The sequence below is a fragment of the Paroedura picta genome, chromosome 14 (assembly GCF_049243985.1).
Source record: "Paroedura picta isolate Pp20150507F chromosome 14, Ppicta_v3.0, whole genome shotgun sequence".
Classification (NCBI taxonomy): Eukaryota; Metazoa; Chordata; class Lepidosauria; order Squamata; family Gekkonidae; genus Paroedura; species Paroedura picta.
In genome coordinates this window covers 20,311,140-20,338,089 of record NC_135382.1, presented here as the reverse complement: position 1 = coordinate 20,338,089, position 26,950 = coordinate 20,311,140, and the positions used below count along the sequence as shown (strand labels likewise).

The 26,950-nt window shown below is 47.1% G+C and overlaps 1 protein-coding gene across 1 annotated transcript in view; it reads left to right on the top strand.

The window, feature by feature from the left end:
• Positions 1-26,950, top strand: part of PLEKHG4 (pleckstrin homology and RhoGEF domain containing G4) — an 80,968-nt gene that overhangs the window by 16,356 nt on the left and 37,662 nt on the right. The window contains exons 2-5 of the mRNA XM_077310013.1: positions 9,416-9,613; positions 11,997-14,112; positions 23,206-23,418; positions 25,552-25,675. Coding sequence (XP_077166128.1) covers positions 9,416-9,613; positions 11,997-14,112; positions 23,206-23,418; positions 25,552-25,675 — 2,651 coding nt within the window. The remainder of the gene's footprint in view (positions 1-9,415; positions 9,614-11,996; positions 14,113-23,205; positions 23,419-25,551; positions 25,676-26,950) is intronic.

The following is a 26,950-nucleotide window of genomic DNA, read 5'->3' as shown; positions in this document are numbered from 1 at the left end:
ATTCTACAGATGTGTGTAGGCTCAAAATGACTGGGGATCCCTGCAATAGTCTGTTCTCCAAAGCTGTTACTTCCCTCAGTGGATTTGATCTGGAGGTCAGTTATATTTCTAAGAGAATTCCAGGTCCCACTTTAGGACTGTTAAATCTAATTCCCATAAGATAGGATTTCAGTTTTCTGAGCCTGTTAGAACCATAGAATCATGGAGTTGGGACCTCCAGGATTATCTAATCCAACCCCCTGCATTTCTGTCAATGGTTATCTAGCCTCTGCTTAAAAACCTCTAAAGAAGGAGAACCCACTAACTCCTGAGAAAACCTGTTCCACTGAGGACCTGTTCTGTCAGGAATTTCTGGATGTTTAGCTGAAAATTCTTTTGAATTAATTTCAACCCATTGGTTATGATGCAACCCTGTAGGGCAACAGAAAATAACTCTGCTCTATCCTCTATGACAGCCTTTCAAGTATCTGAAGATGGTTTAGATCTGACTACAGGAGATGTCCCAGCCAGGATCTGCATGCCTCAAGGAGCACTTTCCCCACAGCATGCAGATCCTGGAAGTGGCTTCTCCTATGGCATGGTTTAAACAAGGCTGTAAAAGAAGCCAAGCCAGCCCCAGAATCAAACTGGCTTTTGTTTTAATCCGGTATTTTTCTGCTCAGGTCTATTGGGCCCCAAAATATTCAGGATTTTTTTTTTTAATTTTCAATCTGAATACCGCACCAATATTGAGATCTGTGATTTTTCAGAAATACTGAATCCAATAGACTTGAACCGAAAAATTTCACATTAAAAAAACCTGCTCATCCCTATGATAAAATTAATCACACTGGTTAGTTTGATGGCTGCTTAGTGAGAAGGGCAGTGGTTTCCGCCTACTCAAGTCATTTTGATGGAGCGCTGTTCCTTTCATTGGCGTATCAGGGGTTATCCTATCTGCCAGAAGACACACATAATGAGCTGTTAATGAGGACAAAGCCCTTCACTGTCTGGGAGAGAAAGTATGGTCTGATAGTTAGCTGTGAAGTGTCCCTTCTGGGTAAGACCATTCCCTTTCCCTGGCTTCATTCTCTGGCTGGATTGCTTTTGCTTCTGGTGTTTTAGCCAGAAGTAATTCCTGCCTTCCCACATCAATCCCTTTTTTGTTGGATCAGGGAAATAGCCAGGCATTGCAACCCACCCCACCCCCTACACACATACACACCTTCCAACTTGCCAGCTGTTTGCCAAAAACAATAAGTTCTGGCATAAACAGGCCCGATATACCTGCTCATTACTAGGGACCTTCTCTTTGGAGCCATGTCTTTGTGTCTGTGGTGACTTGGAAGATAGCCACTAAAGCTTTCTCCCAGTGTACAGAAGAGTTTGTGACCTTGCATGAGTTTACAGTCTTGATAATATACAGTGAGTTGATCACTTTTGTGAGTCATTGTGCACATGTTCTCAAGTGACAGTGAACATGTGCACAATCCGAATCTGCTGTTCACTTGATTTCTCTCTATATGTGCATTGAGTAATTCTGATATTATGTTCAATGCATGTACCACTGAACATGTGATTAAAACCCCATATTTATTCAGGTACTGATCACTAGCTTTATTTGTAAACACTGGTTCTTTCTTGCAAACATGCATGCACGTACGTGCCAAATAAACGTACGTTTAGTGTAACATGTGCCCAGGGCTAGTATGGTGCAGTGCTTAGTTTCATAAGAACAGGGAGATGCAGGTTGAATTATTTACAGAACCCACCATTAAGTTCCTTGGGTGGGTTGCCAGCTCTAGGTTGGAAAATACCTGGAGACTTTGGAGGTGGAGCAAGAATGGGCAGGATTTGGGACAGGGAGGGACCTCCATGGAGTATAATGCTGTGGAATCCACCCTCCAAAGTAGCCATTTTCTTCAGGGAATTGATCTCTGTTCTTCGGAGATGAGCTGTAAAACCAGGGGGTCTGCAGGTCCTACCTAGGGACTGGCATCCCTATGGGATGACCTCAGGCCAGTCGGTGTCTCACAGCCTAATCTAGCTCACAAGGTTGTTGAATGAATAAAAAGGAGGATGGAATAATCTATGCTACCCCAAGTCCCTTGAGGCAAAGGCAGGATACATGTGTAGTTGGAATTTTTTCCCTATTTTTTTGTCTTTCTTCTTTCCTCCCCCCAAATTAGCCATTTCTTTATTACTGGAATGAAATCTGACCTTAGCTACATCCAGCTTCTGAACCGTTTCTCTTCATGTCCCATCCAAATAAGGTGGGGCATGTCCAGTAGCCATGAGCAATCAATGCTAATTTAGGCAAGCATCTTCTAGCATGGGAAGCATTCTTAACTATTAAAATTGGGAGGGGCTGTGGCTCAGTGGTAGAATATCTGATTGGCATGCTGAAGTTCCCAGGTTGTCAGCCATCTCTGAGGACCCAGTAGCAGGTTTTGTGAAAGACCTCACCTTGAGATGCTGGAGAGCTGCAGACAGTCTAAGCAAACAACACTGACCCTGATGAACCAGAGGTCTGATTCACTAGACCAGGGGTAGTCAAACTGCGGCCCTCCAGATGTCCATGGACTACAGTTCTCATGAGCCCCTGCCAGCCAATGGGAATTGTAGTCCATGGACATCTGGAGGGCCGCAGTTTGACCACCCTTGCACTACTGTAGCTTCAATAGAATACAAAGTCTGTCAGAGCTATTTCTTCACCTCATGATTGCACTATCCATCTTACAACATTATTAAGTGTATGTATATATACAGTTATATATATTTGTTTCTCCTGTGAAGCTAGCAGTGAAATAAGGGGATTACAACACTGAAAAAGGTTTTCTTTGCTGCCATTAAATGGGTGGTATCATTTCATATGAGGTACATAGCTAGATTTCATTTCTTAGAAGCTAGATTTTAGTTCCCGTTTGATTTGTTTACCCTTTCCCATTGCCTTGACCTCTGTTTATAACGGGTGGTCAGACTGTGGCTCTCTAGATATCCATGGATCACAATTAACATGAGCCCCTGGCAGTGCTGGCAGGGGCTTATGGTAGTTGTAGTCCAAGGACATCTGGAGAGCTACAGTTTGGCCACCACCGGTTTATAGAAAAACCCCACTAGATACTTTGGTCAGGCAAACTATTTGATCACTATATCAGAGGCAGAAAACAAGGTGTTCAAACTCTATTCTGGCGGTTGGATGCCTGTCAAAGGATAACACTCAGTTAGGGTTGCCACCTTTGGGATGGGAGATACCTGGAGACTTTGGGAGTGAAACCAGGAGTCAGCAGGATTTGAGGCGGGGAGGAACGGTGGAGTATAATGTTATGGAGTCTACCCCCCCCCCCCAAAGCAGCCATTTTCTCCAGGGGAAGTGATCTGTCCCCTGAAGATGAACTACAATTCCAAGGGATCTGCAGTCACTCGGTAGCCAATGTCAGCTACATAATACATCTTCCTGCCCTTTAGACATGTCACTGATGTATAGTAGAATTGCACCCTTGTAAGTCAGAATCCGAATTTATTCTCTTGCAGTCCAAAACCAGTCATAAAAAGCATAGCGTACAGAATATAAAATGCAGCATGGAGCAGGCTTTCTCAACTTTTTTCCTATTGAGAAACCGGAAGTGACACGATCGTGCAAAATATGGCTGGGAAGCAGAGCTGTGTACACGCCCATCCGGGGCCCCTCCCCTCCCGCCCCCTCCAGGCCATTGGTGTGGGGGGGGCAAGTCGACATGATCATATATGGTCATATCACCCTATAAGTCTTAAAGAAATTTTTAAAATATATTTAAAATGAATGATTAATTAAAAAATTAACTCCCAACCATTTGGAAAACCCGTCCAGGGCCATCATGAAACTCCAGGGTTTTACAAAACCCTGGTTGAGAAAGCCCGGCATAGAACATTAAAGTAATTGATAAAACAAGCAGTAAAATATGTTACCCTGTAAGTCCGTTGAAGGGTTTAGTCCAGGGGTAGTCAAACTGTGGCCCTCCAGATGTCCGTGGACTACAATTCCCAGGAGCCCTTGCCAGCATTCGCTGGCGAATGCTGGCAAGGGCTCCTGGGAATTGTAGTCCATGGACATCTGGAGGGCCGCAATTGACTACCCCTGGTTTAGTCGTTAGTTTCAACTCCCAATTAAGACAGGACTGTTGATTTTTTTCAAGTGCAATTCTTCCGTGATGTAGTGGGATGTCCCACAAATCAGAGGACAGTTGAACAGCCTCCGGCAGTTTAACCGCCTTTCCCTGGGTAGGCGGGTTCTGTGCTCTCTTCTTGACAAGAATCCTCCCCCCTCTTGAGCAGGGAAGTAGGAGGTGGAAGGCTCCCTCCATTGTCTCTCTCTCTCTCCTCCAGCAGCTAGAGGCCCAGCAAAGCCTGCTAGGCCAAGCCTGGCCTTGACGCTTGGGCAGCCAATGCTGCAGGCTGAACCAGCACTGAGAGGTGAGAACAAACTACTCCAGTTCTCCCCATGGGCATAGTAGCTTTCAGGTGGGACCTGGGGATCCCTGGGAATTCTTCTTCTCCAAACTAGAGAGACCAGTTCCCCTGGAGAAAATGGCTACTTTGGAGGGTGGACTCCTTAGCATTGCACACCTGCTGAGGGTAGACTCCATAGCATTGCACACCTGTTAATGTCTCTGCTGAGGGTGGACTCCATAGCATTGCACACCTGCTGAGGGTGGACTTCACAGCATTGCACAATGCTGAGGTCCCTGTCCTCCCTAGGCTCCTTCTCCAGATCTCCTTCCCAAACTGAATCTTGGGTCAGCCCTACCACCCCATCTTCTGCCGGTAGCCAGGAGGGACCTGGCAACCCCATCTCTGTTTTAGGCCCAGATTTGTTCCACTCCCCACCCCCAATGATTGAGGGCCTCCCTCCTTGGTGATGAAAAATGGGGAGACATCAATGCAGAGTGCTCCAGCCTGAGTGTGGTACCACAAACCTGTTTTATTCCCACCCATGCAGCAGTTGCTGTTCAAACGGTTTGCACTCAAATACTGCAGAATATCATTGAATGCTTCTCCTCCAAGCAGTAAGATATTCCAGGAGTAATGTTTCCTGGGTTCCTGGGACAAGACATAGAATGGTTTTGTAACATTAATATTATAGCTGTTGGCTAAATAATAATATTTATTTGTATGAAAGAACAGAACGGATGTTGTGCTCATGTAAGTTTGCATTGGTGGCTACCAGTTTCTCCCCTTAGGATTCAAGAGAGCCCCCACCCCTCTTGCTGGTACTCAGTAGTAGTAAGAACCCCTGCAAAACAACAACAACACAGTTTATTTACAAAAATAAACATGTACAGAATCTGCAAAGGGCCGAATTCAGCCCTCCAGTAGATCTCAAAAGAGAGCCAACTCTTCCCAAATGCAAACCTGTTTTTTCTTCATGCACTACCCCCACCCTTAACTAGTGCCTTATGTATCTCGGGCCCTAAAAAGGGGGGTTATTTGGGGTCCAAGTTCCCTTTTAGAAAAATTCTACAGCTATTAATACTGCAGGACTAAGCAGAGAGGGACAATTAATGGGATAAGAAGAGTGTGACTGTTTAGGATTGCACTCCTAGGGACATGGATGTTTTTCTAATGTTTTGTGGTTGCAAATGCCCCTCTAGACCAAACCCACTCGTATTATTTATATAGCATAGGTGCAGTGCTATTTTCTATTATCTATTTGACTGGAAAAATACCTGCCTCACGATATCGCTAAATGACATCTAGAATCCGCTATACTTTGAAATTCAGAAGAATCTCTCTGACAGCTAGGTTTTAAAAAAGCATAGATCTATGCTCATTAAATATGTGGATAGATATTGAAAGTGTACACTTTTGAAGGGAAGGTTTCCTGAACACCAGAATAGACTTTTGCACACTTGGAACGCTGAGCTTTTCCTCCACAAAAACTAAATAAATGTCCTGGATCTTTGCACGCATGTAATCTGTCATTCACTTATTGAGAATAAGGAATAATCTTCCATTTTGTGAGTCTGTTTAAAAGACAAAGGCCTGTCCACCAGACACCTACCTCCTTTCTGTCTTGTGGACCTTGACTGGTTAGAAAAGTGGAATTAAAACATTTTAAATGAAAATGTTTTCAATAACCTGTCATCTAGGAAACCCACATTTGGACTAACACCTTCACAATTCAGCAAGCCAATATATATTATTCAGATGTTCACATATCTGCTTACTTGGCGCTCTTCCTCTGGCAGTGGAATTTGCTTAAGACAGCTTGTTGAGGGATGTGAAGATTAGCATAAGTCTGTTATGCAACTTAATTAACTTCAGAGAGTGCTCAAAATACCTTATATCAGGGGTTGTCAACCTGTGGTCCTCCAGATGTTCATGGACTATAATTCCCGGGAGCCCCTGCCAGCAAACGCTGGCGAGGGCTCATGGGAATTGTAGTCCATGGACATCTGGAGGACCACAGGTTGACTACCCCTGCCTTATATGACACTTTTTATCTGGCGAAGATTTTGGACTCTAGTGTTGAGACAAGGAGGGATGACAATATGTGACTTGGTTAGTATATTGTGGTCTACAAGTTTAATCCAGAAAAACATTGGCGCTTCTAAGTCCGTGGAACTTTGAATTGCCTTTCTCGGTTCTGGAGAGACTGAGGTCTTCCCAGGTTCCAGCTAGACCCAGTAGTACACAGCGAGACTAGCTGTGCCATCCTAAGCAGAGGTATACACTTCTAAGACTATTGACTTTTATGGATCCAGAAGAAGAGTATAACTCTTTAGCAGGGCACTCTAAAAGGTTTAATTGTCACCATAACTTTTCTTTGCATTGCCTGCATGCATTCCTGTTTTGCCCAATAAAGAATAGTTTTTTTTTAAAGTTTAATTATCCTTTCCTCTTGGCTAATACTAATTCTATCCCTTTCATCCATCAGTCTTAAGGACAAGCATAACAGTGATTGTCCTGTATTGTGTATTCTGTTCTAGCACTAGGTGTAGGCTTGCCAAACTCCCGGTGAAACCTGGAGTTCCCCTAAAATGAAAACTGATCTTCAGGGCTATGGGTGGATAAAGGGTGGATAAAGCGGAAGCTTCAGAGGGTAGAATCGCTGGCCCCAAACCTCCAGCGATTTCCCAGGCTTGGTTTGGCAGTTTTACCCAAGTTATTCCTGGCTTTTCAAGGGGCTGGACAGTGTTGGCAAAATCAGCAAGAGGCTAGCAGCCGCCCCACCAACAAAGCCACTCTTCTCATTACATGGGGGTTGGACTAGATGACCCATGAGGTCCCTTCCAACTCTATTATTCTATTATTCTTCTATGCTAAGATGGATGTCCTGAAATTTTTTCCTTTTGCTGCCCCCCCCCAAAAAAACCCAAAAAACTTTTATAAGGGGGTAATATATACCATTATTTCTGAGATCATCAATTCAGTCCAAGGTGGTTTTCTTTGTGGATCTCCCCATGTCCAGAGCAGCCACACATACTGGTCACTTTCCTGAGATTGTTACAAGATTTGTCATCTGAAAAGATGGACCTAAGACTCACCCCCCCAAAGGAAAATCTTCCCTCCGTGCCTGTGGCCTGTTCTACAAACTGGGAGCCCGTTTGAATTCATAGGAAGATGATGATTGACCGGTTGCTCCACAATCTGCGGCAAACGTCGTAAGAGGCAGGATGGCGCGTCTCGGGTTTGGTACCAGCATGCTGTGGCATTGCAGCTCTCTTTCTAGCTACTCTGCCATCCGAGGACACGAAGGGAAAGAAAGCGATTGTCCCAAAATGCTGAGTGCCATCAGAATATTTCAGTGCTAGACCAGAAAGGCACGTATGATTTCTATTTGTGTGCAGGTGCTGCATGTTTTTTTTTTAATGCTGTGGAAGCAGAAGCCACATTCCAGTGTTTGAATATGACTCTGACTTCAGGTGGGTAGCTGCGAAGGCCTGCAGTAGAGGAACAAGATTCGAGACCAGGATGACTGGGATATAAGTCAGGTTTTCCCAAGCAGGGTTTTGTGAAACTCTGGTTTCTTGACAGCCCTGGAAAGGCTTCCTGAAGGGTTAATGTATTTTTGTGTATTTAAAAAAAAATTGGTTATACATTCATCTGGTGATATGACCATGTGGTCATGTCGACCCCCTCCCCCCCAAATGGCCAGTGGGTCTGGAGGGGGTAGGAAGGGGAGGGGCCCTGGGTGGGCATGTCCAGAACTGGGCTTCCCAACCATATTCTGCATGATCACACCATTTCTGGGGTTTCTCAAAGCCTGACAAATATTTCAGGGGTTTCTCAATGGTAAAAGAAGTTGAGAAAGGCTGGTATAAGCTTTCAAGAGTCAAAGGCTCCATTGTCAGATGCAAATCTTCGTTTCCGATGATCATTTCTGACTAAGCTAAAGAAACAGGTTCTAGTTTGCCCGGTCGATGAGACGGGCTTGCACCTGAGCAGGCTGCAATGCTGAAAATCTCCCAGAAATGAAAGCAGCAACATGCACACAGATTAAGTGCATTTAAAAAGGATTTAGTATTCATGCCTGACGTGCTTAAGGATTTTTTGATGATCTGTTTATGAATTTTTTTGGAATCAGAAGGGAACTTGTGTAGTGTGCCCCTCCCCAAGATAGGAAGGATCCCTGGACCAGAACCAAGAAGAGAGTTGAAGGATCCACTTTGGGAAGCCCGTGAAGTCATAACTTTCTGCTTCTCAGAGGCTGAAGTGGACCAAGTCAGGGCTATTGCAGCATCTGAATTTCATCCCCTCCCCTACACATCTCACTGTCCATTGTTGGAAAAGATGCTGGATAAGATCTCTGCAATTCAAAAATGCTGTATAAATGCTCCAGATGTGACTCAGCGTGGCTCATGTAAATTCTCTCCCCCCCCCCCCCCACTTCTGGAGTTTGCTTCTGAGCATTTCCAACTCTGGGAACCCATTTCTGACTGAAGGCGATTAGGGGATTCACTCTTCATCCATCTGATTTCACGTGCTGCCCCTTCCCCAGTTTAGAGGAGGGCCGTGGCTTTGGGTTTATTTACAAGACAGGTATCACTCTGAAGTTGGGCCAGGAGTTTCACAAGCCCTTCTGATGTGTGCTCTCTGTGCCTCTTTCTTCCTTACACATGCGCACGCGTGCGCACGCACACACACACTCACACACACACACACACAAAACCCTCATGTGCTAGAATAATAATAGTTGAACAGCAGCCCCGCCCTGCTCAGTCAGGGGAAGGATTGTGCCGAGTAAGCTGTCTGCCGCCGTTCAGTCGAGACTCGGTGAACGCTTTGCTCGCGCAGTGCAAAGACCGGCCTTCCGAGGGGGTGATAATTCCGGATTGCAAAGCAGTGATTGAGGAGGCCACACAACTGCCTTTGCCCGAAAGCCGCATCTCAGGCCCTGGCAGGTAGCATTCCCAGCCCGTTCCTGAGCTGCTTCTTTCTTTCCTTCTCTTGGTAGGATTCCCAGTCACTGGACGGCTGTATCCAGAGCACGTTATCGGCGCTCTACCCTCCCTTTGAAGTCACAGCGGCCACGGTGCTCTGTCAGGTCTTTGATGTGGTGGAGAAGACATACCGAGGGGACGGCCTGCGCTACCTCATCGACTTCCTGGTTCCGGCCAAGCACATCTTGCAGTGTGTCCAGCAGGATGCCTGTGTAAGTATCTTGGGATGCCCGGTGTGCCCAGAGGAGTCTGCTGGTGTTTCATATCGGGGTTGGGGGTTTGTGAGGCTGGTGCCTGTGTGCCAAGGACCTGGGACGGAGGGCAGAAAGGATGAAGCCGCCATGAATGTAGCAGCAGCAGATCGTTTTGCCAAAACAGACAAAGAGCATGTCATTTCTCTGTCTCCCCCTTTGGCGTAGAAGATCACCCCCGGGCAATAAGAAATGTTCTTGTTTTCCCACCTTTAGTAGTTCCAAAAGCGTAGCTGCGTGGGTCTGCAGTAGAAGAGCTAGATTCAAATCCAGTAGTACTTTAGAGCAGGGGTAGTCAACCTGTGGTCCTCCAGATGTCCATGGACTACAATTCCCATGAGCCCCTGCCAGCAACCGCTGGCAGGGGCTCATGGGAATTGTAGTCCATGGACATCTGGAGGACCACAGGTTGACTACCCCTGCTTTAGAGGATGACCTTATTTTTGAGGTCAGAGCTTTTGCAGTCCAAGCGTTCTTTGTCAGGAATCCTGTTGGCCGCTAAGGGGCTGCTGAACTCAAATCTACCCCTTCCACCTGAATAGGTGCTTACTTTAACTACAGTTTAATTTTCAACTGTACTGAATAGCTGTTCATCTTCGGGAGCAAATAATAATAGTAATAATAAAGCTTGCATGCTGTCAAGATGCACCCGGCTCACCGTGACCCGAGGTCCATGGGGTTTTCAAGGCAAGAGATGAGCAGAGATGGTTTCCTTTATGTAACCAGAAAGACAAGAGTTTAAAAAGAAGTCCTCTTGTATACTGCTGTACTTTGCGGGGCTTCCCCCTCCCTGAATACTTAAAATGGGAGGGTACCCCCACTGCATCCGCACTAAGCCTCTTTGCTCCCCCGTCTTGTGCTCAGCCGACCTCCTTGCGCAAGGATCAGGCCTGGGCATTAGTGACATAATATGCATTCCAGAAATCACGCGTCCCTTCCAGCTGCATATCGGCGCGAGAACAAGCAGGGTGGAGTGGCAGGTTTGTCGGAGTTCTGCAGATGCTCGCTTCTGGGCCCTCCCCCTCGGCAGGCAGCGGATTGTCGGGTTTCTGTTGCTGGCACTGGGAATGCTCTCGATGAAATGGCGGCCTCGTTGCTCATCTGCTCAGAAACCGTGCCAGGTCTCCCAAATTCAATTGTCGCTTCAATGTTTGCAGAGTTCAGTGGCTGCTAAGGAAGCTCTGGACGGCAGCTGCACATGCGGGGCTTGTCAGGTTCAATCTGAGTCTGGTTTTTCGGTCTGCTCACCGGCTGCAGGGTTTACGGGAACACAGTTTGCCCCAGGCTTCGGGGATTGAGCTGGAAGATCTAATTGGATTTAACCTGGCTACGCCCTCGACCACTACAGGTTCTTGGCACAGTTCATTGGGCTGCGGTAGAACTTTTATTGGCACGCTTCCTGGGAGATTGGGGCCTGGGGACTGCTTTGCGTCTGTCCGTTCCCCACCATGTTAAAATATGGGTGGCCAGGAATCTGTGTAGGAACCCTGCATTTTATGTATTGTGTTTGATCACCAGGTCTAGTAGTCTTTCTTGGCAGCCAGTAGGACCTTGTCACAACCATGTCTGGGGGACTGGGATAGGTACAGGTGCATTCCTTAGACGGAAAGTATGTTTTAGGGTGAATGACTTGGAGAACAGCTGAGCCTGCGGACATGAACAGGGAAGACCCCTTTTCTCCAAAGATAATAGGAGGCTACCAAAAGTTGACAGGAAGGCGTGCACACAAGCATGCACACACTCCAGACATGGGGATTTCTGGCTGACCCTTCTTCTCTGCCCTTGGTCTTGCTGCCCAATGGGTAGAGCTGTCATGCTTCACATAACAACTGGGATGCCTGCGATCTCCCCACTGCTCCGCTCTGCCTTTCTTTATACATCCTTCCTCCTCCCTCTGCTCTGAAGCAGCAGGAAGACACGCAAGCTGGTACCGAGGAAAACAAACCCTTCCTGTTGGGCGAACCTCCATGGGTAGTTATCCCAGGCTTGCCAGGTCTGAAGCACGGAGGCGAACCTACAGACAAGCTCTCCTTGGGCAGGGACTGATAATAGGGAAGAAAGGATAGCCTTTGGGAAGAGCAGGTTCCAGCTCCAGCTTTGTTTGCGGTTTTGGTTAGATTGCTTTCTTCAGAAAAAGGATAACGTGCCAGGGACCTTGTTGAGGTTTGAATAAAATAATGCTGCTTCGATCAACATGGGAAGCTTTTCTCTGTGTTCTTGTGGAAGCTGTAACTCAAGCATCATCATTCCATTCTCTTTTTGGTCGTTGTATATTCAGTGGTGTGTTTTTCTTTCGAGAGCTTCCTTGCACAGCCAGTTCACCTGGATTTTCTCTTTCTTCCAGGTACGGTACTGCGGTTTCTTGTTCCGGCACGAGGGTTGGCCCCTGTGCGTCCGCGAGAAGATCGTAGTCCAGCTCGCCTCCCTTGACTGGCGGGTCTTGGAGCCGGGCGACTTTTACCTCCAGGTGGTGCCTTACCTGAAAAAGTCCCCACGAATCATCGTCAAGTGCTTGGCTAAGGACAGGCATAATGTGGAGGAGCTTGTGGTGCCCGAAATCTCCTACACCTCCATCTTCACCATAGAATGGCTGGACTGCATCAACAAAGGGCGGATGGGAGCTGCTCTAGAGAACTGCTTACTGGCCACAGATGATAAAATATTCCGAATACCCTGGGAAAAAATAGTCACTCCGGAATTTATTGATAAACCCAAAGCTATGGAAAGTGACTTGCACTCCGACCCAGTGACCGAAGGTTGCTCTGCCCTCGGCTTCTCCGAGGAGTTGCTCCAAAGCATCTCTCCAGAGATGGAACCGCAGGCTTCTCAAGGGCCAGATTTACTCGGGAGCAGTTCAGTCACAACTGCAACAGCGGAGGAAAAGGCAACTTGCACCAGAGAACGGGTGAGCCTCGTGCTCAACGAGGACTCCGAAAGCGACCTGGAAGGGGAATACGTGGAGCTGGCTGATGTTTCTCTGCCTCGATTGGGGCCCCAAAAGGATTCCTTGACCCAGCCAGTCTCTCTCAGTTATTGCACTAAGCCCCCACCAAGAGCAGAGGGCCAATCAGCAGCCCATCCGGTCAGCAGCAATTCTTCGCAGCATGTAGTATGTTTAGCACTTAGGGCGATGTCGCACAGCCAGTTGGCTGCAACAAGGACTCCTGACATCCAGGCGGGCGGGGCTGGGATTTGTTTGGAGAACAGTCCTGCCACTGGAAGTGAACCATTGCTACTGGAAATTGCAGAGGGGCCTGAGAGGAATCCAGCTGCTGGGTTTCCCAGTGTCGCACCTGACAGCACTGGCATTCAGGAACCTTCCCAGGCTCACCCGGAGCACATGCTGGACTGGAGATATGCCATGTGCAGCTACACAGATGATGAGGACCTCGAATGGAAACCTCAAGCTTTAGGGTCCCTTGAAAGAACAGACGTGGCTGGGGGGTACATGGAAGAAGAGAACAATGGGGGAGGGGAATCCAAGAGCTGCCTCGGGGTGTCTGGCGCAGAGGTAACCCTGGGAGGAAGCAAGGAGGGCGGGGAGCTTGCTGGAAAGGATCTCCCCGTGGGACTCCTGAGGCTGTGCTACAGTTGCAAGGATGACTCTGGCAGTCCCCAGCCAAGGATGCCGGAAAATCCTTTGCTCCAACCCATAACAAAGGTCTCAGCACCAGGGCCTGTCTCTGAGGCGAAGGCAGCCAACGGTCACCCCTTGCAGGAATTGTCACCCGGGATCGTTGATCATTGTTCTGAACGGCCAGTCGGGGTCCTTCTTCCTGACAGTCAGGCAGAAGAGGCAAGCCCAAAACAAATAGATCCATTATCTAAACTGGGCAGGGACAGTAACGGTGAGGAAGAGCCCCAAGGGATGGTTCACCAGGGCCTTGTGGAACAGGAGAAGCAGAATGGTCGTGGTGACTGCTCGTCTTTTGAAGGGTGCACAGGGGGATGCCTGTTACCAGAAGGAGGGCAGGAGAACATGCATACGCCTGAACAGCAAGCCGAGGATGCTTTGCCGCTTAGTCTTATTGTAGCAACAGCTGGAAGACCAGTAGCTGAGCAGCAGGAGAGCAATGGCACTCCTACAGCAGAGACTGATGCGCACACCAAGGGGTTCCCACCCACTGTTGACAATGAAGAGGCAGATGCATGCTGGGCGGTCCATCCAAGGGAGCGAAACCCCCTGCTGTCGGAAGCCTCCGGGGATGTGTGTGGCATGGAAGGTTTGACGGATCAGAGAGAGGAAAATGGTGAACATAGTTCAGGAAGAGAAGCTGGGCATCAGCCTGTCCCCCTCAAGCCTCCTCAACAGCGGGATTCCAGTGAGTCTTCCGTAAAGGACACCGTGTCATCCCACTCAGCCCCAGCGACAGATGAATCCCCAGGGAGCCCCACGCATGGAAATCCAGGGGTCGTGAATGGGGATCAGGAGGCCCCTTCCAAGGCACCGCTTGTCAGAGGTAAGGCTCTTTATGGCTCGCATCATTGGCAGAATGACTCTTGCGTGTGTTGTCAAAATAAAAAGGGAAGGTGCCCTAAAGGTGACCCAGAACAGAAAGAGTTCAGGTCAAGTGTTTTGCTTCTCTGCAGGTTTCCTGTACCAGGGCAGAGATCACTAATGGCTGGAGCATTTTGCATCCTCTGTGTCTGACGGACTTTGGGTAAAAAAGCAATGTGCATGGCCATGTTAACGTTCCTTCCATTTAATTTTTTTTAATATGTATTTCTTGCCCTCTTATTTGTGGGGCGTAGTTTGGCAAGGCGTTTGCTGGCAGGGGCTCATGGAAATTGTAGTCCATGAACATCTGGAGGACCACAGGTTGACTAGCCCTGCTGTAAAGTATGTCGGGCTGAGGGTGAACGGTTGACCTAGGACCACCCAACAAGCTGCACAGCAGGGGAGGGATTTGAACTGTGGTCTCAACAGCTCTAGACATCCCTGTGCCCCAAACTGCCAAATCCTGAACTGTGAATGCAGGGTGGGCTACGCAAATGTGCTAAATGTGCATTACATATTCTCTCAGAGCATTAATGGAAAAGCTTTTTAGCAGCCTTCATCATGCTGAAGACTTGTGCAAGCTACTGAAGCAGCAGCCAGATGCAGAAATCTGCCTTTAAGTCAGTATTCTCTATGTCAGGATTTCTCAACCAGGGTTTCATGAAACCCTGGCCCTTCATGAAGGCTGTGGGGTTTTGTGATGGCCCTGGAAGGTGGCCTGCTGACATCACTTCTGGGGTTTCTCAAAGCTTGAAGACTGTTTCGGGTTTCTCAACAGTAAATAGATCGAGAAAGGCTGGTGTATGCTGACTAACAGCAGCACTCCAGGATGTGAGTTTGAGGTCTCTTGCATCACTTACTGCTTGATCCTTTGTAAGTAGAGCTGCCAGAGGTTGCAAGTACTGTACCATGGCTGCTTCTGTAGACAAAGCAGTGAATCTGGAAATGATCCAAAAGATAGACCGCAGGATCCATTGCGAAAGTTACAGAGAGAACTGGGCAAGTGCTGGTGGCCTATCATTGAACTAGGGCTCCCTTCCATTGTACTGGCTATTTCATTAGGCAAATCAATGAATCTGGTAATGATCCAAAAGATATGCCACAGAATCTATTGCGAAAGCTATAGAGAGAATGGGAGTTAATTTGAACCCAGATGGGGGAGAATCAAGGATCTGTTGGACATGCAGTTGAACTTGAGGCTTGTGGTTACACTGAACACATGTACAATCGGTGTACATGTGTTTTCTTTTACATGAGTGCTGAATAATTCTGTTAACATTTGATGCACATTATTGTTGGTGCACAGATCGACTTGAACCCTATGTTTATGCAAGTATTGGTTCCTGGTTTCATCTGTAAAAACAACACGCATCGTGTTTCTTATAAACAGATGCTTGCACATGCATGCAATATATTAATGTTCTCACTGTAGCATGTGAACAAGATTTCAGCCATATGGGGTACATAGAATGGTTTGCAGAAGTATCTTTGCAGTTCATAGGATCCAAACCACAACTGTACAGCTGAGCTCTTCCTCAGCAGCTTCCAGACTTTTATGGTCAGAGAATCATGTGACATGACAGATTACCTACAAAGAGTAGAAATTATGCGTGTCCAGTTTTCCCATGATAGCTGTAATTATCACTAAATTGATGACAGGATATCCTGCAGATTGCATAACCAAAATACTTCATTTATAAGAACAGTATAAAAACATATACTCTTCCCCATAAAACACCATTCCTCACAAAAATCAAAAGCCAGACAAACCAGATGACTGGCCCAGAGTGAATTATCCAATTTATGGTTGAGGCCAGCCCAGGAAGATCTGATACCCCCCCTCCCCCCGCCAGAGGAGAAGGAAGATCTGAATTTGGAATTTCCCACCAGCTGACCAGCTGTGGGTGATGGGTCAGCACACGGGGTCCCCCTTGAGACCTGATGATAACTAGCTCTATGGGGTTTGGAACTGTAGCTGCCATAGGTGCTTTTTAATGGGTATTTTAATGGGACTATATTGTATATTTTATTGGGGTTTTTATTGTGACCCGGGAGCGGCGGGATATAAATCAAAACATAATAATAATTACCCTGAGACATGCATGTCTTAATTTGAATCAAATTGTACAAACATGCACACTTCATCTGGAACCCCAAATAAGAAATATTAGATAATTTAGGTTTTCAAAGCAGCAGCAGGAAGGAAGGAAGGTATGAATAAAGGTGAGAGAGAAGTCTGAGCAGGATCTTTATGCTTGGAAACCATCTACAGTGAAGGGCCAACACCACTGGGATTTCGGGCATGAAGAAGCATGGTTGAGCAACTGCACTAGACACATTTGCCTTAGGGGTGGCATGAAATCAGGGTGTGTATAGGTGCCGAAGGAAGCAAGTCAAGGTGATGCTAGGTGTCTGTAGGAGGTGAGGAGGGAGGCAAAGCAGAGAGAAAGCGGTGAGGAAACAGGCGGGGGACAGGCTGGATTTGGAGGTGCTGAGCACTTGAATGCAGGGCAGTGAGGGGGGAGGAACCCCTATGGCACAACCTGGGCCTACCTGTCAAGCCCTAGCAGGCTTAAAGCTTGCCTTGCAATGCTGGAGGAGGGAGTCATACAGCTCTGAATTGTTATCCAATAGGGTGGCTTTCTTTTAAAAATTTATGCCGTTGTTTACAAAATAATGGATTTATTGGGGATTTTTTTGGTAGGCAGTTTTGTATTGTATACTTTATACCTTTTACCTCGCACACAAATTTAGAGAAGGAGTACAGGAATATTTTAAGTGGATAAACAACCCAATCACGGGTAGGCAGGCAGAGAGGCCTGATCGCCCGTCTCTTCCACACTTGCTAAGGCTTAAAGCCCAGCTTACTCCGTATGTGACCATCAGTCTTTGGACCATTCTCCAGCCAGTGGCAGATATGAAACATGCAGCTGATGCTGCAGCAAGATCTCATGCCAGGCAAATCAGGAAAATGCCTGCAAGGGTGTAGACAAGAACTGGCCTCATTGATCAGGGCCTGCTTTGCATACCCCAAAGTTACAACTCCAGATCCACTGGGACACAACAGCGGGTGCTGGAGAACATCTGTTGGGCCTCAAGAGGCCCCCCAGCACCTCGCCTGTTCTGTGGGCACCCAGGTAGTGAGAGAGCAGCGGCTCTTGACATTAGCAGCGTGGGCGTAAGTCAAGCCAAGCCTGGTGTGGATCTGAACCCAAAAGCAATTACGTGAGCAGGCAGATGTCATTCCAGTTAGACAACTCGTAAGTAATAAGCTTAGTAAGCTTAGTAACTCGGAGAAATTGGGTGAGGATGGAATCAAAGTTGTAGAGGCTAGAGAAGACATTCCTTATGATATGTGCAGAGAGACTGACCTGTTATGATATGTGCAGAGAGACTGACTCCTCCCCAAGTGTTCTTAAAACTTTCCTTTGCTGGAACAGAGTGCTGGAGTCAAGTCTGCTTTCCTTCCTTCCCATCCAGTTGTGACTGACAATGAGGTGGATCCAGCCATCCTTGAAAAAGCCTTCCTTTAGCTTAAGAGGCTCTTTCTCCAGCAAAGGCAGGAGGAAAGTGTCGAACTTTGCTTGGGGGTAGGATCCACCCTGGTGTTTCCAAATGACCCCAGTGCAGAGGCAGCTGCCATCTAACATTGCAGCCATCCAGTAGGAAAGATCCCAATAGTGGTACAAGTAGGGTGGACCAGAGCATCTGTATCTAACCCACTGATGAATGTGAGTCCTGGCTGTCTGCAGTTCAATCCTGGGCAGAATTTCATCTTTCTACTTTCTTTGGAGTTGGGCTTAGGAGAGTGTCACTATTTAGGCTCGTTCTGCCAAGCTCTCTTTTCTTATTAGGTCTTTGGTTCTGGGATATGTCAGGTGTCAGACATAAGAGCCCAGCTATATCAGATCAGTGGTCCATCTAGTCCAGCATCCTGTTTCACATAGTTCTTCCAGAGGGCCAACAACAGGGCACGGAGGCCAAGCCCTTCCCCTGATATTGTCTCCTGGCTCTGGAATTCATAGGTTTAGTTCCTATGGCCTGATGTAATACATGCAAATGTTTTAATGAATATCCTGTTTTTTAAAATAATTGTTTTAACTTTTGCTATCACCCACCCGAGCTATTTAGGAAATGTGGGGTACAAAATAAAGATGATGATGGTGGTTTACCAGTCATAAGGCCAGCCTCTAAGGACCCCGTAGATTATTCCCCTAATAGTGGCGTGAAGATCTTTCCTTGGGTGCTAGAGGATCCAGCCCAGGGTCCCTGTGTGGGTATGCTCTTCCCTGGGTCAGGAAACCTTTTGCCCTACCTGGCCCCCTAAACGTTCTTGCACTAGACTTAATCTAGGTAGCTTTGCTAGTACCCAGATATGTCCCCTAATGTTATCCAGTGAAAGAAGCCTCCCAACTGGTATGGATTTTATTTTACTTACTTCATTCCGCCTTTCTCAGTGAGTCCACCTTTCTCACTGAGACTCAAGGGGGATTACAGGATTTAAAGCAGTGCAGTCAGACAGTATTAGCCCACCAATGGATCGGGCACTAGGGGCTAAGATTATAGTATTAGAGAATAATGCAAACAGCAAACTAAGGCAAGGTTCATTGTAAACAGTGTGGAAAGTGAATTGCAAGATGGCCCAGGCAGTTAAAAGCAAGGGGAGATCTACAAGAATCATTCAGAACTATATTAAATACGTGTTTGAATGTATGGTCATATTAACATCTCAGTTGAAAACAGCTTATTTTAAAAACACACCTTTATTGTAGTTAAACTATTTTTCTCCACCAGCTCCTTTCAAGGCCTAGGGAGGGAGGCATTCTAAGGGTCTACAAGCCAATTTGATGCTATGCTACGTTTGTCAGTAATCCTTTCCTTTCCTTCTGTCACGGACCATTGCCTGGTTTTGCGGCTGCCAATTCTATACCAACAGCAAATCAGGAAAACATAGATTTGGGTGGGTAAGCATGTTGGTCTGAACCAGCAGAACAAAGTTTGGGTCCAGTGACACCTTTAAGACCAACCGAGTTTCATTCAAGGTATAAGCTTTTGTGTTCATGTACACTTCATCAGATACAACATGGTAAGCTGGAAGCCTCTCCGCTGCTTGCTGTCCCCTGAAATCCCAGGCCTCCACAATGAAGCTTAGGAGGTTGCAGGACTGGCAAAGCACTGTTTTTAGTGGGTTAACCAGGTTTTCTCAACCAGGGTTTCATGAAACCCCTGGGGTTTCTTGATGGTCCTCGAAGGGTTTCCTGAATGAATGGGAGTTAATTAATTTTAAAAATATTTTTAAAATTTATTAAACATTTCTCAGCTGATATTGCCATATATGGTCATGTCAATCTGCCCCTCCCCTGCCGCCAAATGGCCAATGATGGGCTTGCAGGGGGTAGGAAGGGGAGGGGCCCTGAGTGGGCATGTACACAGCTATGCTTCCCAACCATATTCTGCACGATTGCACCACTTCTAGGGTTTCTCAAAGCCTGAAGAATGTTTTGGGGGTTCTCAATGGTAAAAAAGTTGAGAAAGGCCAGGCTATGCTAAGGGAGCCTGAAGGACCCCTCTCTGCTTGGCGGCATGGGGGGTGGGAGCTGCCATCAGTTATCCAAAAGCCTCCCCAAGCCTTTAAATAAAGCTGTTAAGTAGATGAAGCTCTTTGAACGATTTTTTTAAATGATAAATTTCCCTTTAAAAATTGCTTGCCTCTGAAACCTGCATTTTATATGGCGATACAAGCAAATGCAGTTTTTAATACAAATATTATATTCACTTGTAATTATAAACTCTTAACAGTGCCATCCTGAGCCCAGTTAAAGTCCACTGGCTGCAGTGGGATTAGGAGGGCGTAAGCCTGCCTAGCGCTGAACTATATAAAACTGCAGCCCTCCAATTTTTAAAAAGTCCTTTTCTTTTTGCCATCAGGTCACAGCTGCCCTATGGCGACCCTGTGGCAAGAGGCAAGAGCTATTCAGAAATGATTTACACCTTGGATTTCCTTGATGGTCTCCCATCTACAAATAATAATCAAGGATGACCCACTTCTGACATCGGGTGCAACTGGGTTATCCAGTCGGGGCAAACAAAACAAAACAAAAAAAGTCTTGCAAGAAATCATATCCCATGGGGGCCGTCTTTTCGGTCGCTTGGTAGTATACAGATTCCATTGGGTTGCATTAACCGTTATACCATCCAATTAGTGTGCGCTTTGCTTAGGAAATAGAAAAAGTACAAAAGGGAGAGGCAATTTAGATCAGAGATCTCCCTAGGTTTTTTCGTTGGCCTTGATCTAAATCAGTCCAGAAGGGGGGGAAATCTGTGTGGGTTTTGTAGAACAAGAGAGGGCAAGCTTTTATTTTCGCTCCTTGCCAGAGGACTTTTTCTGTACTGTGTTTAATGAATATTTATCCATTCTTTTTTCGGGGGGGAGGGAGCCTTTTACACTGAGAACCGGCTTGCCTCCCAGTTTGCAAACTGCTTGCCTGAATTGCAACTGCAAACTCATAAGCCTTCTGCGATGGAGGATGCAAAACGTAGCTGAAAAGCTCCCCCCAAACATGGGATGACTTTAGAGGTGTCCTGCCGAAGCCCTGGATAGGGGCTCCCTCTCCCCTGGGCTGTGCTCATCTAGGGATCACATGACATACAGATGGATGGCTGCCAGTCAGGCTGATGAGGCAAGCTGGGACAGCCTTGCAAAGGGACCCCCGGAGCAATTCTCTGAGCCACCCAAACCTCATTTAGCACCAGACATGTTCTGCCCTGAATCGGACCTGGAATGGTAGTGTTTTGGATCGTGGCTTGGCCCTCCTTTCCCGAAGGGTGAGAATGATTCTGAAGACACACACGTTGATTTGGAGGTGGGGAGGGAAGTGAAATCCCGAAGAACAGAATGGAGTCCTCTTTGTAACATTGAGATTTCGGCATGGAATCTCAGGGTCATGATTCTCATCATCTGACTTTGGATTGTGGTTTGAAGTATTTCTTTGCATGACGATGCTTGCATGATGCAGGTATTAGAACGGCAGACTAGGACAGGGTGGGGTTCAAATTCCCCCTCCATTGTATAACCAGCCAACAAGTGTTCTTTGTCCAGGAACCCTCTCTGAGCTTAGCTCATAAGATTGTTGTGAAGATGAAGTGGAGGAAGGGCGAATAACAGCTGAGCACCTCGGCAGAAAAAAGGTGGGATGAAAATGTGATGGATAGACTGTGACATGAGAGGGATGGTTAATATCTAGCTTCCCCTCTTCTTTCTAGTGAATGGCAAGATTGTAGTCCTGGAGGCCCAGGTGTGGGCAGCGGCCAGGTGTGCCTTTCAGGGGCTCTGTCTTGTGAGAGTGTTGCAAACATGTTTTGATAGCAGTCACTTCTAGGCTGAGCTACTGTCCCACACTCCAGACTGGGCTGCTCTTGATGGCCATTCAAAACCTCCAGCTTCTTTGTTTGTTCCAGTTCTCATTAGTTTTTTTTCTTAATTGTAAAATTCTCATGCTCCTAAAGACCCCTGAAGGTCTGAGCATGTATAATTTTGGGAAGAAATGCCAGAAATTACCACTTTGGTCAGGCAGTTAAAAAGACATGAAAGCAACTCATGATGGAGTGTGGTGTGGTAGTGGCTAAGTGTGTCACGTTAGTATCTTGGGAGACCAAGGTTTTCGTCCCCATTTGGGCCACGGAAACTCACTGGGTGACCTTGGGCTAGTCACTTCCTGTCAGCGTTTCCTATTTTACAGGGTTGCTGTGAGGAAAGAAGAATGATGTGAGTTGCCTTGTGTCCTGTAATGCAGTGGTCCCAAATCTTTTTATCACTGGGGACCGGTCAAGGCTTGACATTTTAATGACGTAGCTGCTTCTGCCTGAGCCCCTGCTCCACCTGCTTTCCCGTCAGTTTCCCTGACTTCCCGCCACCTGCAGCAGCTGTGCAGTGCCATGCCGAATGGAAGCCCCAGCCATGGTGGCCGCTGGAGAACACCAAAGATGATCCGGCGGCAGAGTGGCAAGGCAGCCACTGAGGCAGCAGCCAGGGAGGAGGATGAGGAGGAGCCGTGGCCCGGTACCGACTGATCCACAGACCGGGACTGGTCCCTGGACCAGGGGTTGGGGACCACTGCTGTAATGGACCCACAAAGCTAGGAGCCCAAAGGAAGTTATATAGAACCTAAGAATCCCTAGTGGGAGGGGGCCCTCCTTAAGGAGAAAGGGGAGTGGCCTTGAAAAGTTCTAAGGGGGAGAATTCCAAAAAGGGCAGTTGGTCAGAGTGGGAGTTAGTCCGTGAGTGGGAGTTGAAGACGTCAGAGAGAGAGGATGACTTGGTACTGGAGAAGAGTCAGAGGTGGAGGTTTGCTGGAAGAGAGGATATTGGAGACCCTCTGGGCCAAACAAAGTCGTGTGTCTAAGGAAGACAGGAACCGCAGCTGCCTCAGTATTCACAGCCAATACAGGCTACTTGTGGGCTTAAAGAATCCCAAGGTCTCTGAAGATCTATGAACTGATTCCTAAACCTTGATCTGGAACAGTTTAATAAATCTTGGTGTAGTGGTTAGGAGTGCGGACTTCTAATTTGGAGAGCCGGGTTTGATTCCCCGCTCCTCCTCCACATGCAGCCAGCTGGGTGACCTTGGACTCAGCACAGCACTGATAAAGCTGTTCTGACCGAGCAGTAATATCAGAGCTCTCAGCCTTACCCACCTCCCAGGGTGTCTGTTGTGGGGAGAGGAAAGGGAAGGCAATTGTAAGCTGCTTTGAGACTCCTTCGGGTAGAGAGAAGCGGCATATAAGAACCACCCCTTCTCTTCTTATTAAAGTGGAGAGTCACAAAAATTCCCTTCTTCCAATAGCATGAAGTGACAGGGGTGAGGCTCTCACACAAACATATTGAAGAACATATATTTCCTAAATAGTGAAAATGTTACCTGTCCCCATTGGGGTGAGTGGTGGAGGATAAATTTATTAAATAGCCAAATAAATTTAATAATTCTGTTTTTAAAAAATTGCTGCACAGCATATTCACTGGCTCTTACAGGTGTCCATGTCTCTTTTCCTTTTGCAGAAACTTCATTCAAATGGGCAGAACAAATCAGTGGAGCAGCTGGACCTGCTGGCCTGGGGTCTGTGCCTCCCAGCAACTGGGAAGAAAGTGCCCCAAGTGCGGTCCACCAGAAACCCCTTTCTTTTCCATCTGGCAGGAACTTGCCAACGGCCCCCATGACCATGAAGGATGTGAATCTGGAGGTGCTGCAGAGTGGAGTTGCCTGCCTACCAGGTCTGGAGCTCATTTAGAAGGGTTCCTCCATCACTTTTAACCCATTGCTGGGCTTTGGTGGGCTTCTTTGTGAAAGAAGCCATGAACATGGTTTGAAGGTGTTCTGAGGGTTTTTGTACAGGAAGCTATGTGGCATGGTGTTTAGACTGTTGGGACTAGGATCTAGGACAGGGGTCGTCAACCTGTGGTCCTCCAGATGTTCATGGACTACATTTCCCATGAGCCCCTGCCAGCAAATGCTGGCAGGGGCTCATGGAAATTGTAGTCCATGGACATCTGGAGGACCACAGGTTGACTACCCCTGATCTAGGAAACCCAGATTCAAATCCCCAATCAGCCACTAAAGAAACCTTGAGCAAGTCATCTAACCTACCTCATAGGGCAATTATGAGTGTAAAATGGAGAAGGAAGAAACAAGTATTCTGCCCACAGCTTCTTGGAGGAAGGAAGACTAAAAATTCGATGGATGGATTTTTTCCTCAAAAAGTCACTTGTAGTGCAGTTTTTAGCAGTTGATGGAAGGTACTGTCACGTTGCAGCCGGCTTATGGCTGCCCTGTAGGGTTTCCAAGGCGAGAGTTGGTTTGCTGTGGCATGCCTTGACTTCCTTGGTGGTCTCCTGTCCAAGTACTAACCCAGGCCGACCCTTTGTCGTTTCCAAGATCTGATGAGAGCAGGCTTGTCTGGGCCGTCCAGATTGGTAGAGTTACACCCTCATACGTCGAAGTCAATGGGCTTAAAAGGGTGTAATTCTCCTTAGGTCTGCATTGCTTGAGCCTTAGGACAGACCAGAATATGAATGTTCCAGTAAGAGGAATGGTTGGTCTAAAGGCTTAAGGACAGGCTGCCTGTAGGGGGAAAGAGCTGGGAATTACTAGCCACAGGGAGGATCAAAGAATTGCTATGATCAGCCTGTTTCTGGTTTCTAGGATTTCAACAGACTGTGTCTACTTTTTCCATATTTGGATGATAGCCTTGAGAGCTGGTTTACCAGATATGAGATACTACATTTTGGGGGGATCCTAAGGACACACGCAATCTGGGTGGTAGGGGAGAACTTTGTGCTCGAGGGATATTTCCCCCCACAAGTCCACTCATCCTGAGGTTATTTCTGAGGAGTGTCTTAGGACTTGGAGCTGCAAGTGGATTGTATTTGGGCCTATTTAGTTTAGAAAAATATATAATTGGGTCAGATATGATAGAAGCTAATGAAGTTATGCATGGGGCAGAGAGAGTGAATAGGGAGGACATTTTCCCCTCATCTAAAACACTGGAGCTCACAGGGACTTAACGATTAGTAAATTCAAGAGTTAAAAGGAAGCACTTTTTCAATAGGCAAGGAATTTACATGTGGGACTGCAGTGATAGCTGCCAGCATAGTTGACTTGAAAAGGGGATTAGATACATTCAAGGAGAACAAGTCCATCCGTGAGCATTAGCCATGAAGGCTAAATGGAACCATGTTCAGAGGCAGAGACCGTCTGAATATCCATGGAGACTTTGGTGTCCATGCCTTTGTAGGCTTTCTAGAGGTATTTGGTTGGCCACTCTGTGAAATGCGATGCTAGGGCCAGGAGTGATTTAAGTATTTGTGGGGCCCATAGCACCAGAGCCAGTTTAAGGGTTTGCGGGGCCCTAGCAGAGTACAATTGCTGTAGGAGCAGACAGGCTGGAAGTGAAGAGGCCCCACACAGTGGAAAGGGGTGTTACTCCAAGTGTCCTTAAAGAGGGAGGGCGGGTGAGAGAGGTTACAGCCCTGTTCCATTGGGGGGAAGGCACAGTGCGGTGCCCTTGGAAGCTCAGGGCCCGTAGCACGTCCTACATGTGCTACATGGATAAACTGTCCCTGGCTGGGCCAAACACACCAAACTGATCTGATCCAGCTTGACTGTGCTTCTGTTTGTCAAGAGGCCTTGCTTTGGATGTAACACGGAGTGGTGGCATGGATGGGGTATCTTCCTCCAAGGCAAAATCCCACTGGGAGGCTGTTTGTTGGTTAGAAGTCATGGGGCACTTGTTTACTGCCAAGCATTTCTGCCAGTTTATGACCACGGGTGGCATTTCTCAGAGGAAGCCTGTGCACAAGGAGAGCTAGCGCATCCAGCTGCTTGAAAACCAAATCCCTATTTTTCAGGCACCAGAGACAAGTCCGGGCATGCGGTGATCATAATCACTATGAGGAATACGGTTTGGCTGAACCCTTATTGCAATACCAGCGAGCTGACACACCTCCTCCTGTATCTGCGCAGCACTCTCAGGTTTGCTGGACCATTTTGGGTGGGAGAGAGAAAGAAGAGCAACAGATACTCAATGAGCAGTCCTGATGCAATTTAGAGAGGAATGATATCTCAGCATCTTTGGAGATGTGTTCATAAGGCAGGGGAAGTCAAACTGCGGCCCTCCAGATGTCCATGGACTACAATTCCCATGAGCCCCTACCAGCGAATGCTGGCAGGGGCTCGTGGGAATTGTAGTCCATGGACATCTGGAGGGCCGCAGTTTGACTTCCCCTGTCATAAGGTCTCAGCAGGCAGCAATCACAGGTGCACATTTCACATTTGTTGACTGCAACATCCAAAAGGGTCTTGTGTGCGTGAATGAGCTCCGATTTGCCCATCACAGACTTTCTCTGATTGGCCCCTCCCCATGACCCCTGTTACATTGATTTACTTGGATCCACATTTAGGGCTCAGTTGCCTAAGACATTTCCCCTAGATATATCCTCTGGTCCAATCCTCTGGTGTTTGGGAAGTTTCAGGTGTCTCAAAAGCACCTGATTTGGATCAGAACCACAGCACACAGGGACAGAAGGCTTAAGCTTTCCCTCCTCCCCATATAATTTCCCTGGCTTGAGATAGCCTCAGAGAGCCAACGTTTTCACTGTTGGAGAAACTTAATATGTACAGATGGGCTGTGTTCCCCAACTGGGAAACCAGTAGAACAAAGTTTGAGTCCACTGACATCTTCAAGAGGAACACAATTTTACTCAAGCTTTTGTGTGCACGCACACTTCTTCAGATACAATGAGTAACTCCCACTACGATTCCATTCATTTGACCCAGAGACATGATGTTCCACATGGTTTGGCCATCAGGTGCTGCACCCACCCTGTGTTGAGGCATCTGTTGGCTTTACAGTGTAGACCTGTGGGGCTCGGTTTGCTTTTGGTCATTATCGCTGCCCTTCTTTTCTTTGAGACCTGCAATAAATTATTGGTTGCTGTTGTTGGTTGTGCATATGTAACCTGCCCCCACTTCCTGCCCACTTCAGGTGTTCTGTCATCAAAAGTCATGGCAAATATTGGTTTGGACATCATGAGAAACTATGGCTTTTTTCCCCTTTTCTTTAAAATTATGGTTAACTTTGGAAAGGATATTGCTCAGATCCTGATTAACCTCAGCAGATATACTAGTTTCATTTCATTCTCTTTGTAGCCTGGGAGGGCGCCAATGGAAAACAGGCCAAGACAGAAACTGGATTAAATAAGGACCTCTGCATTTATACATTGCCTGAAGCCATTATTAAGACTAGCT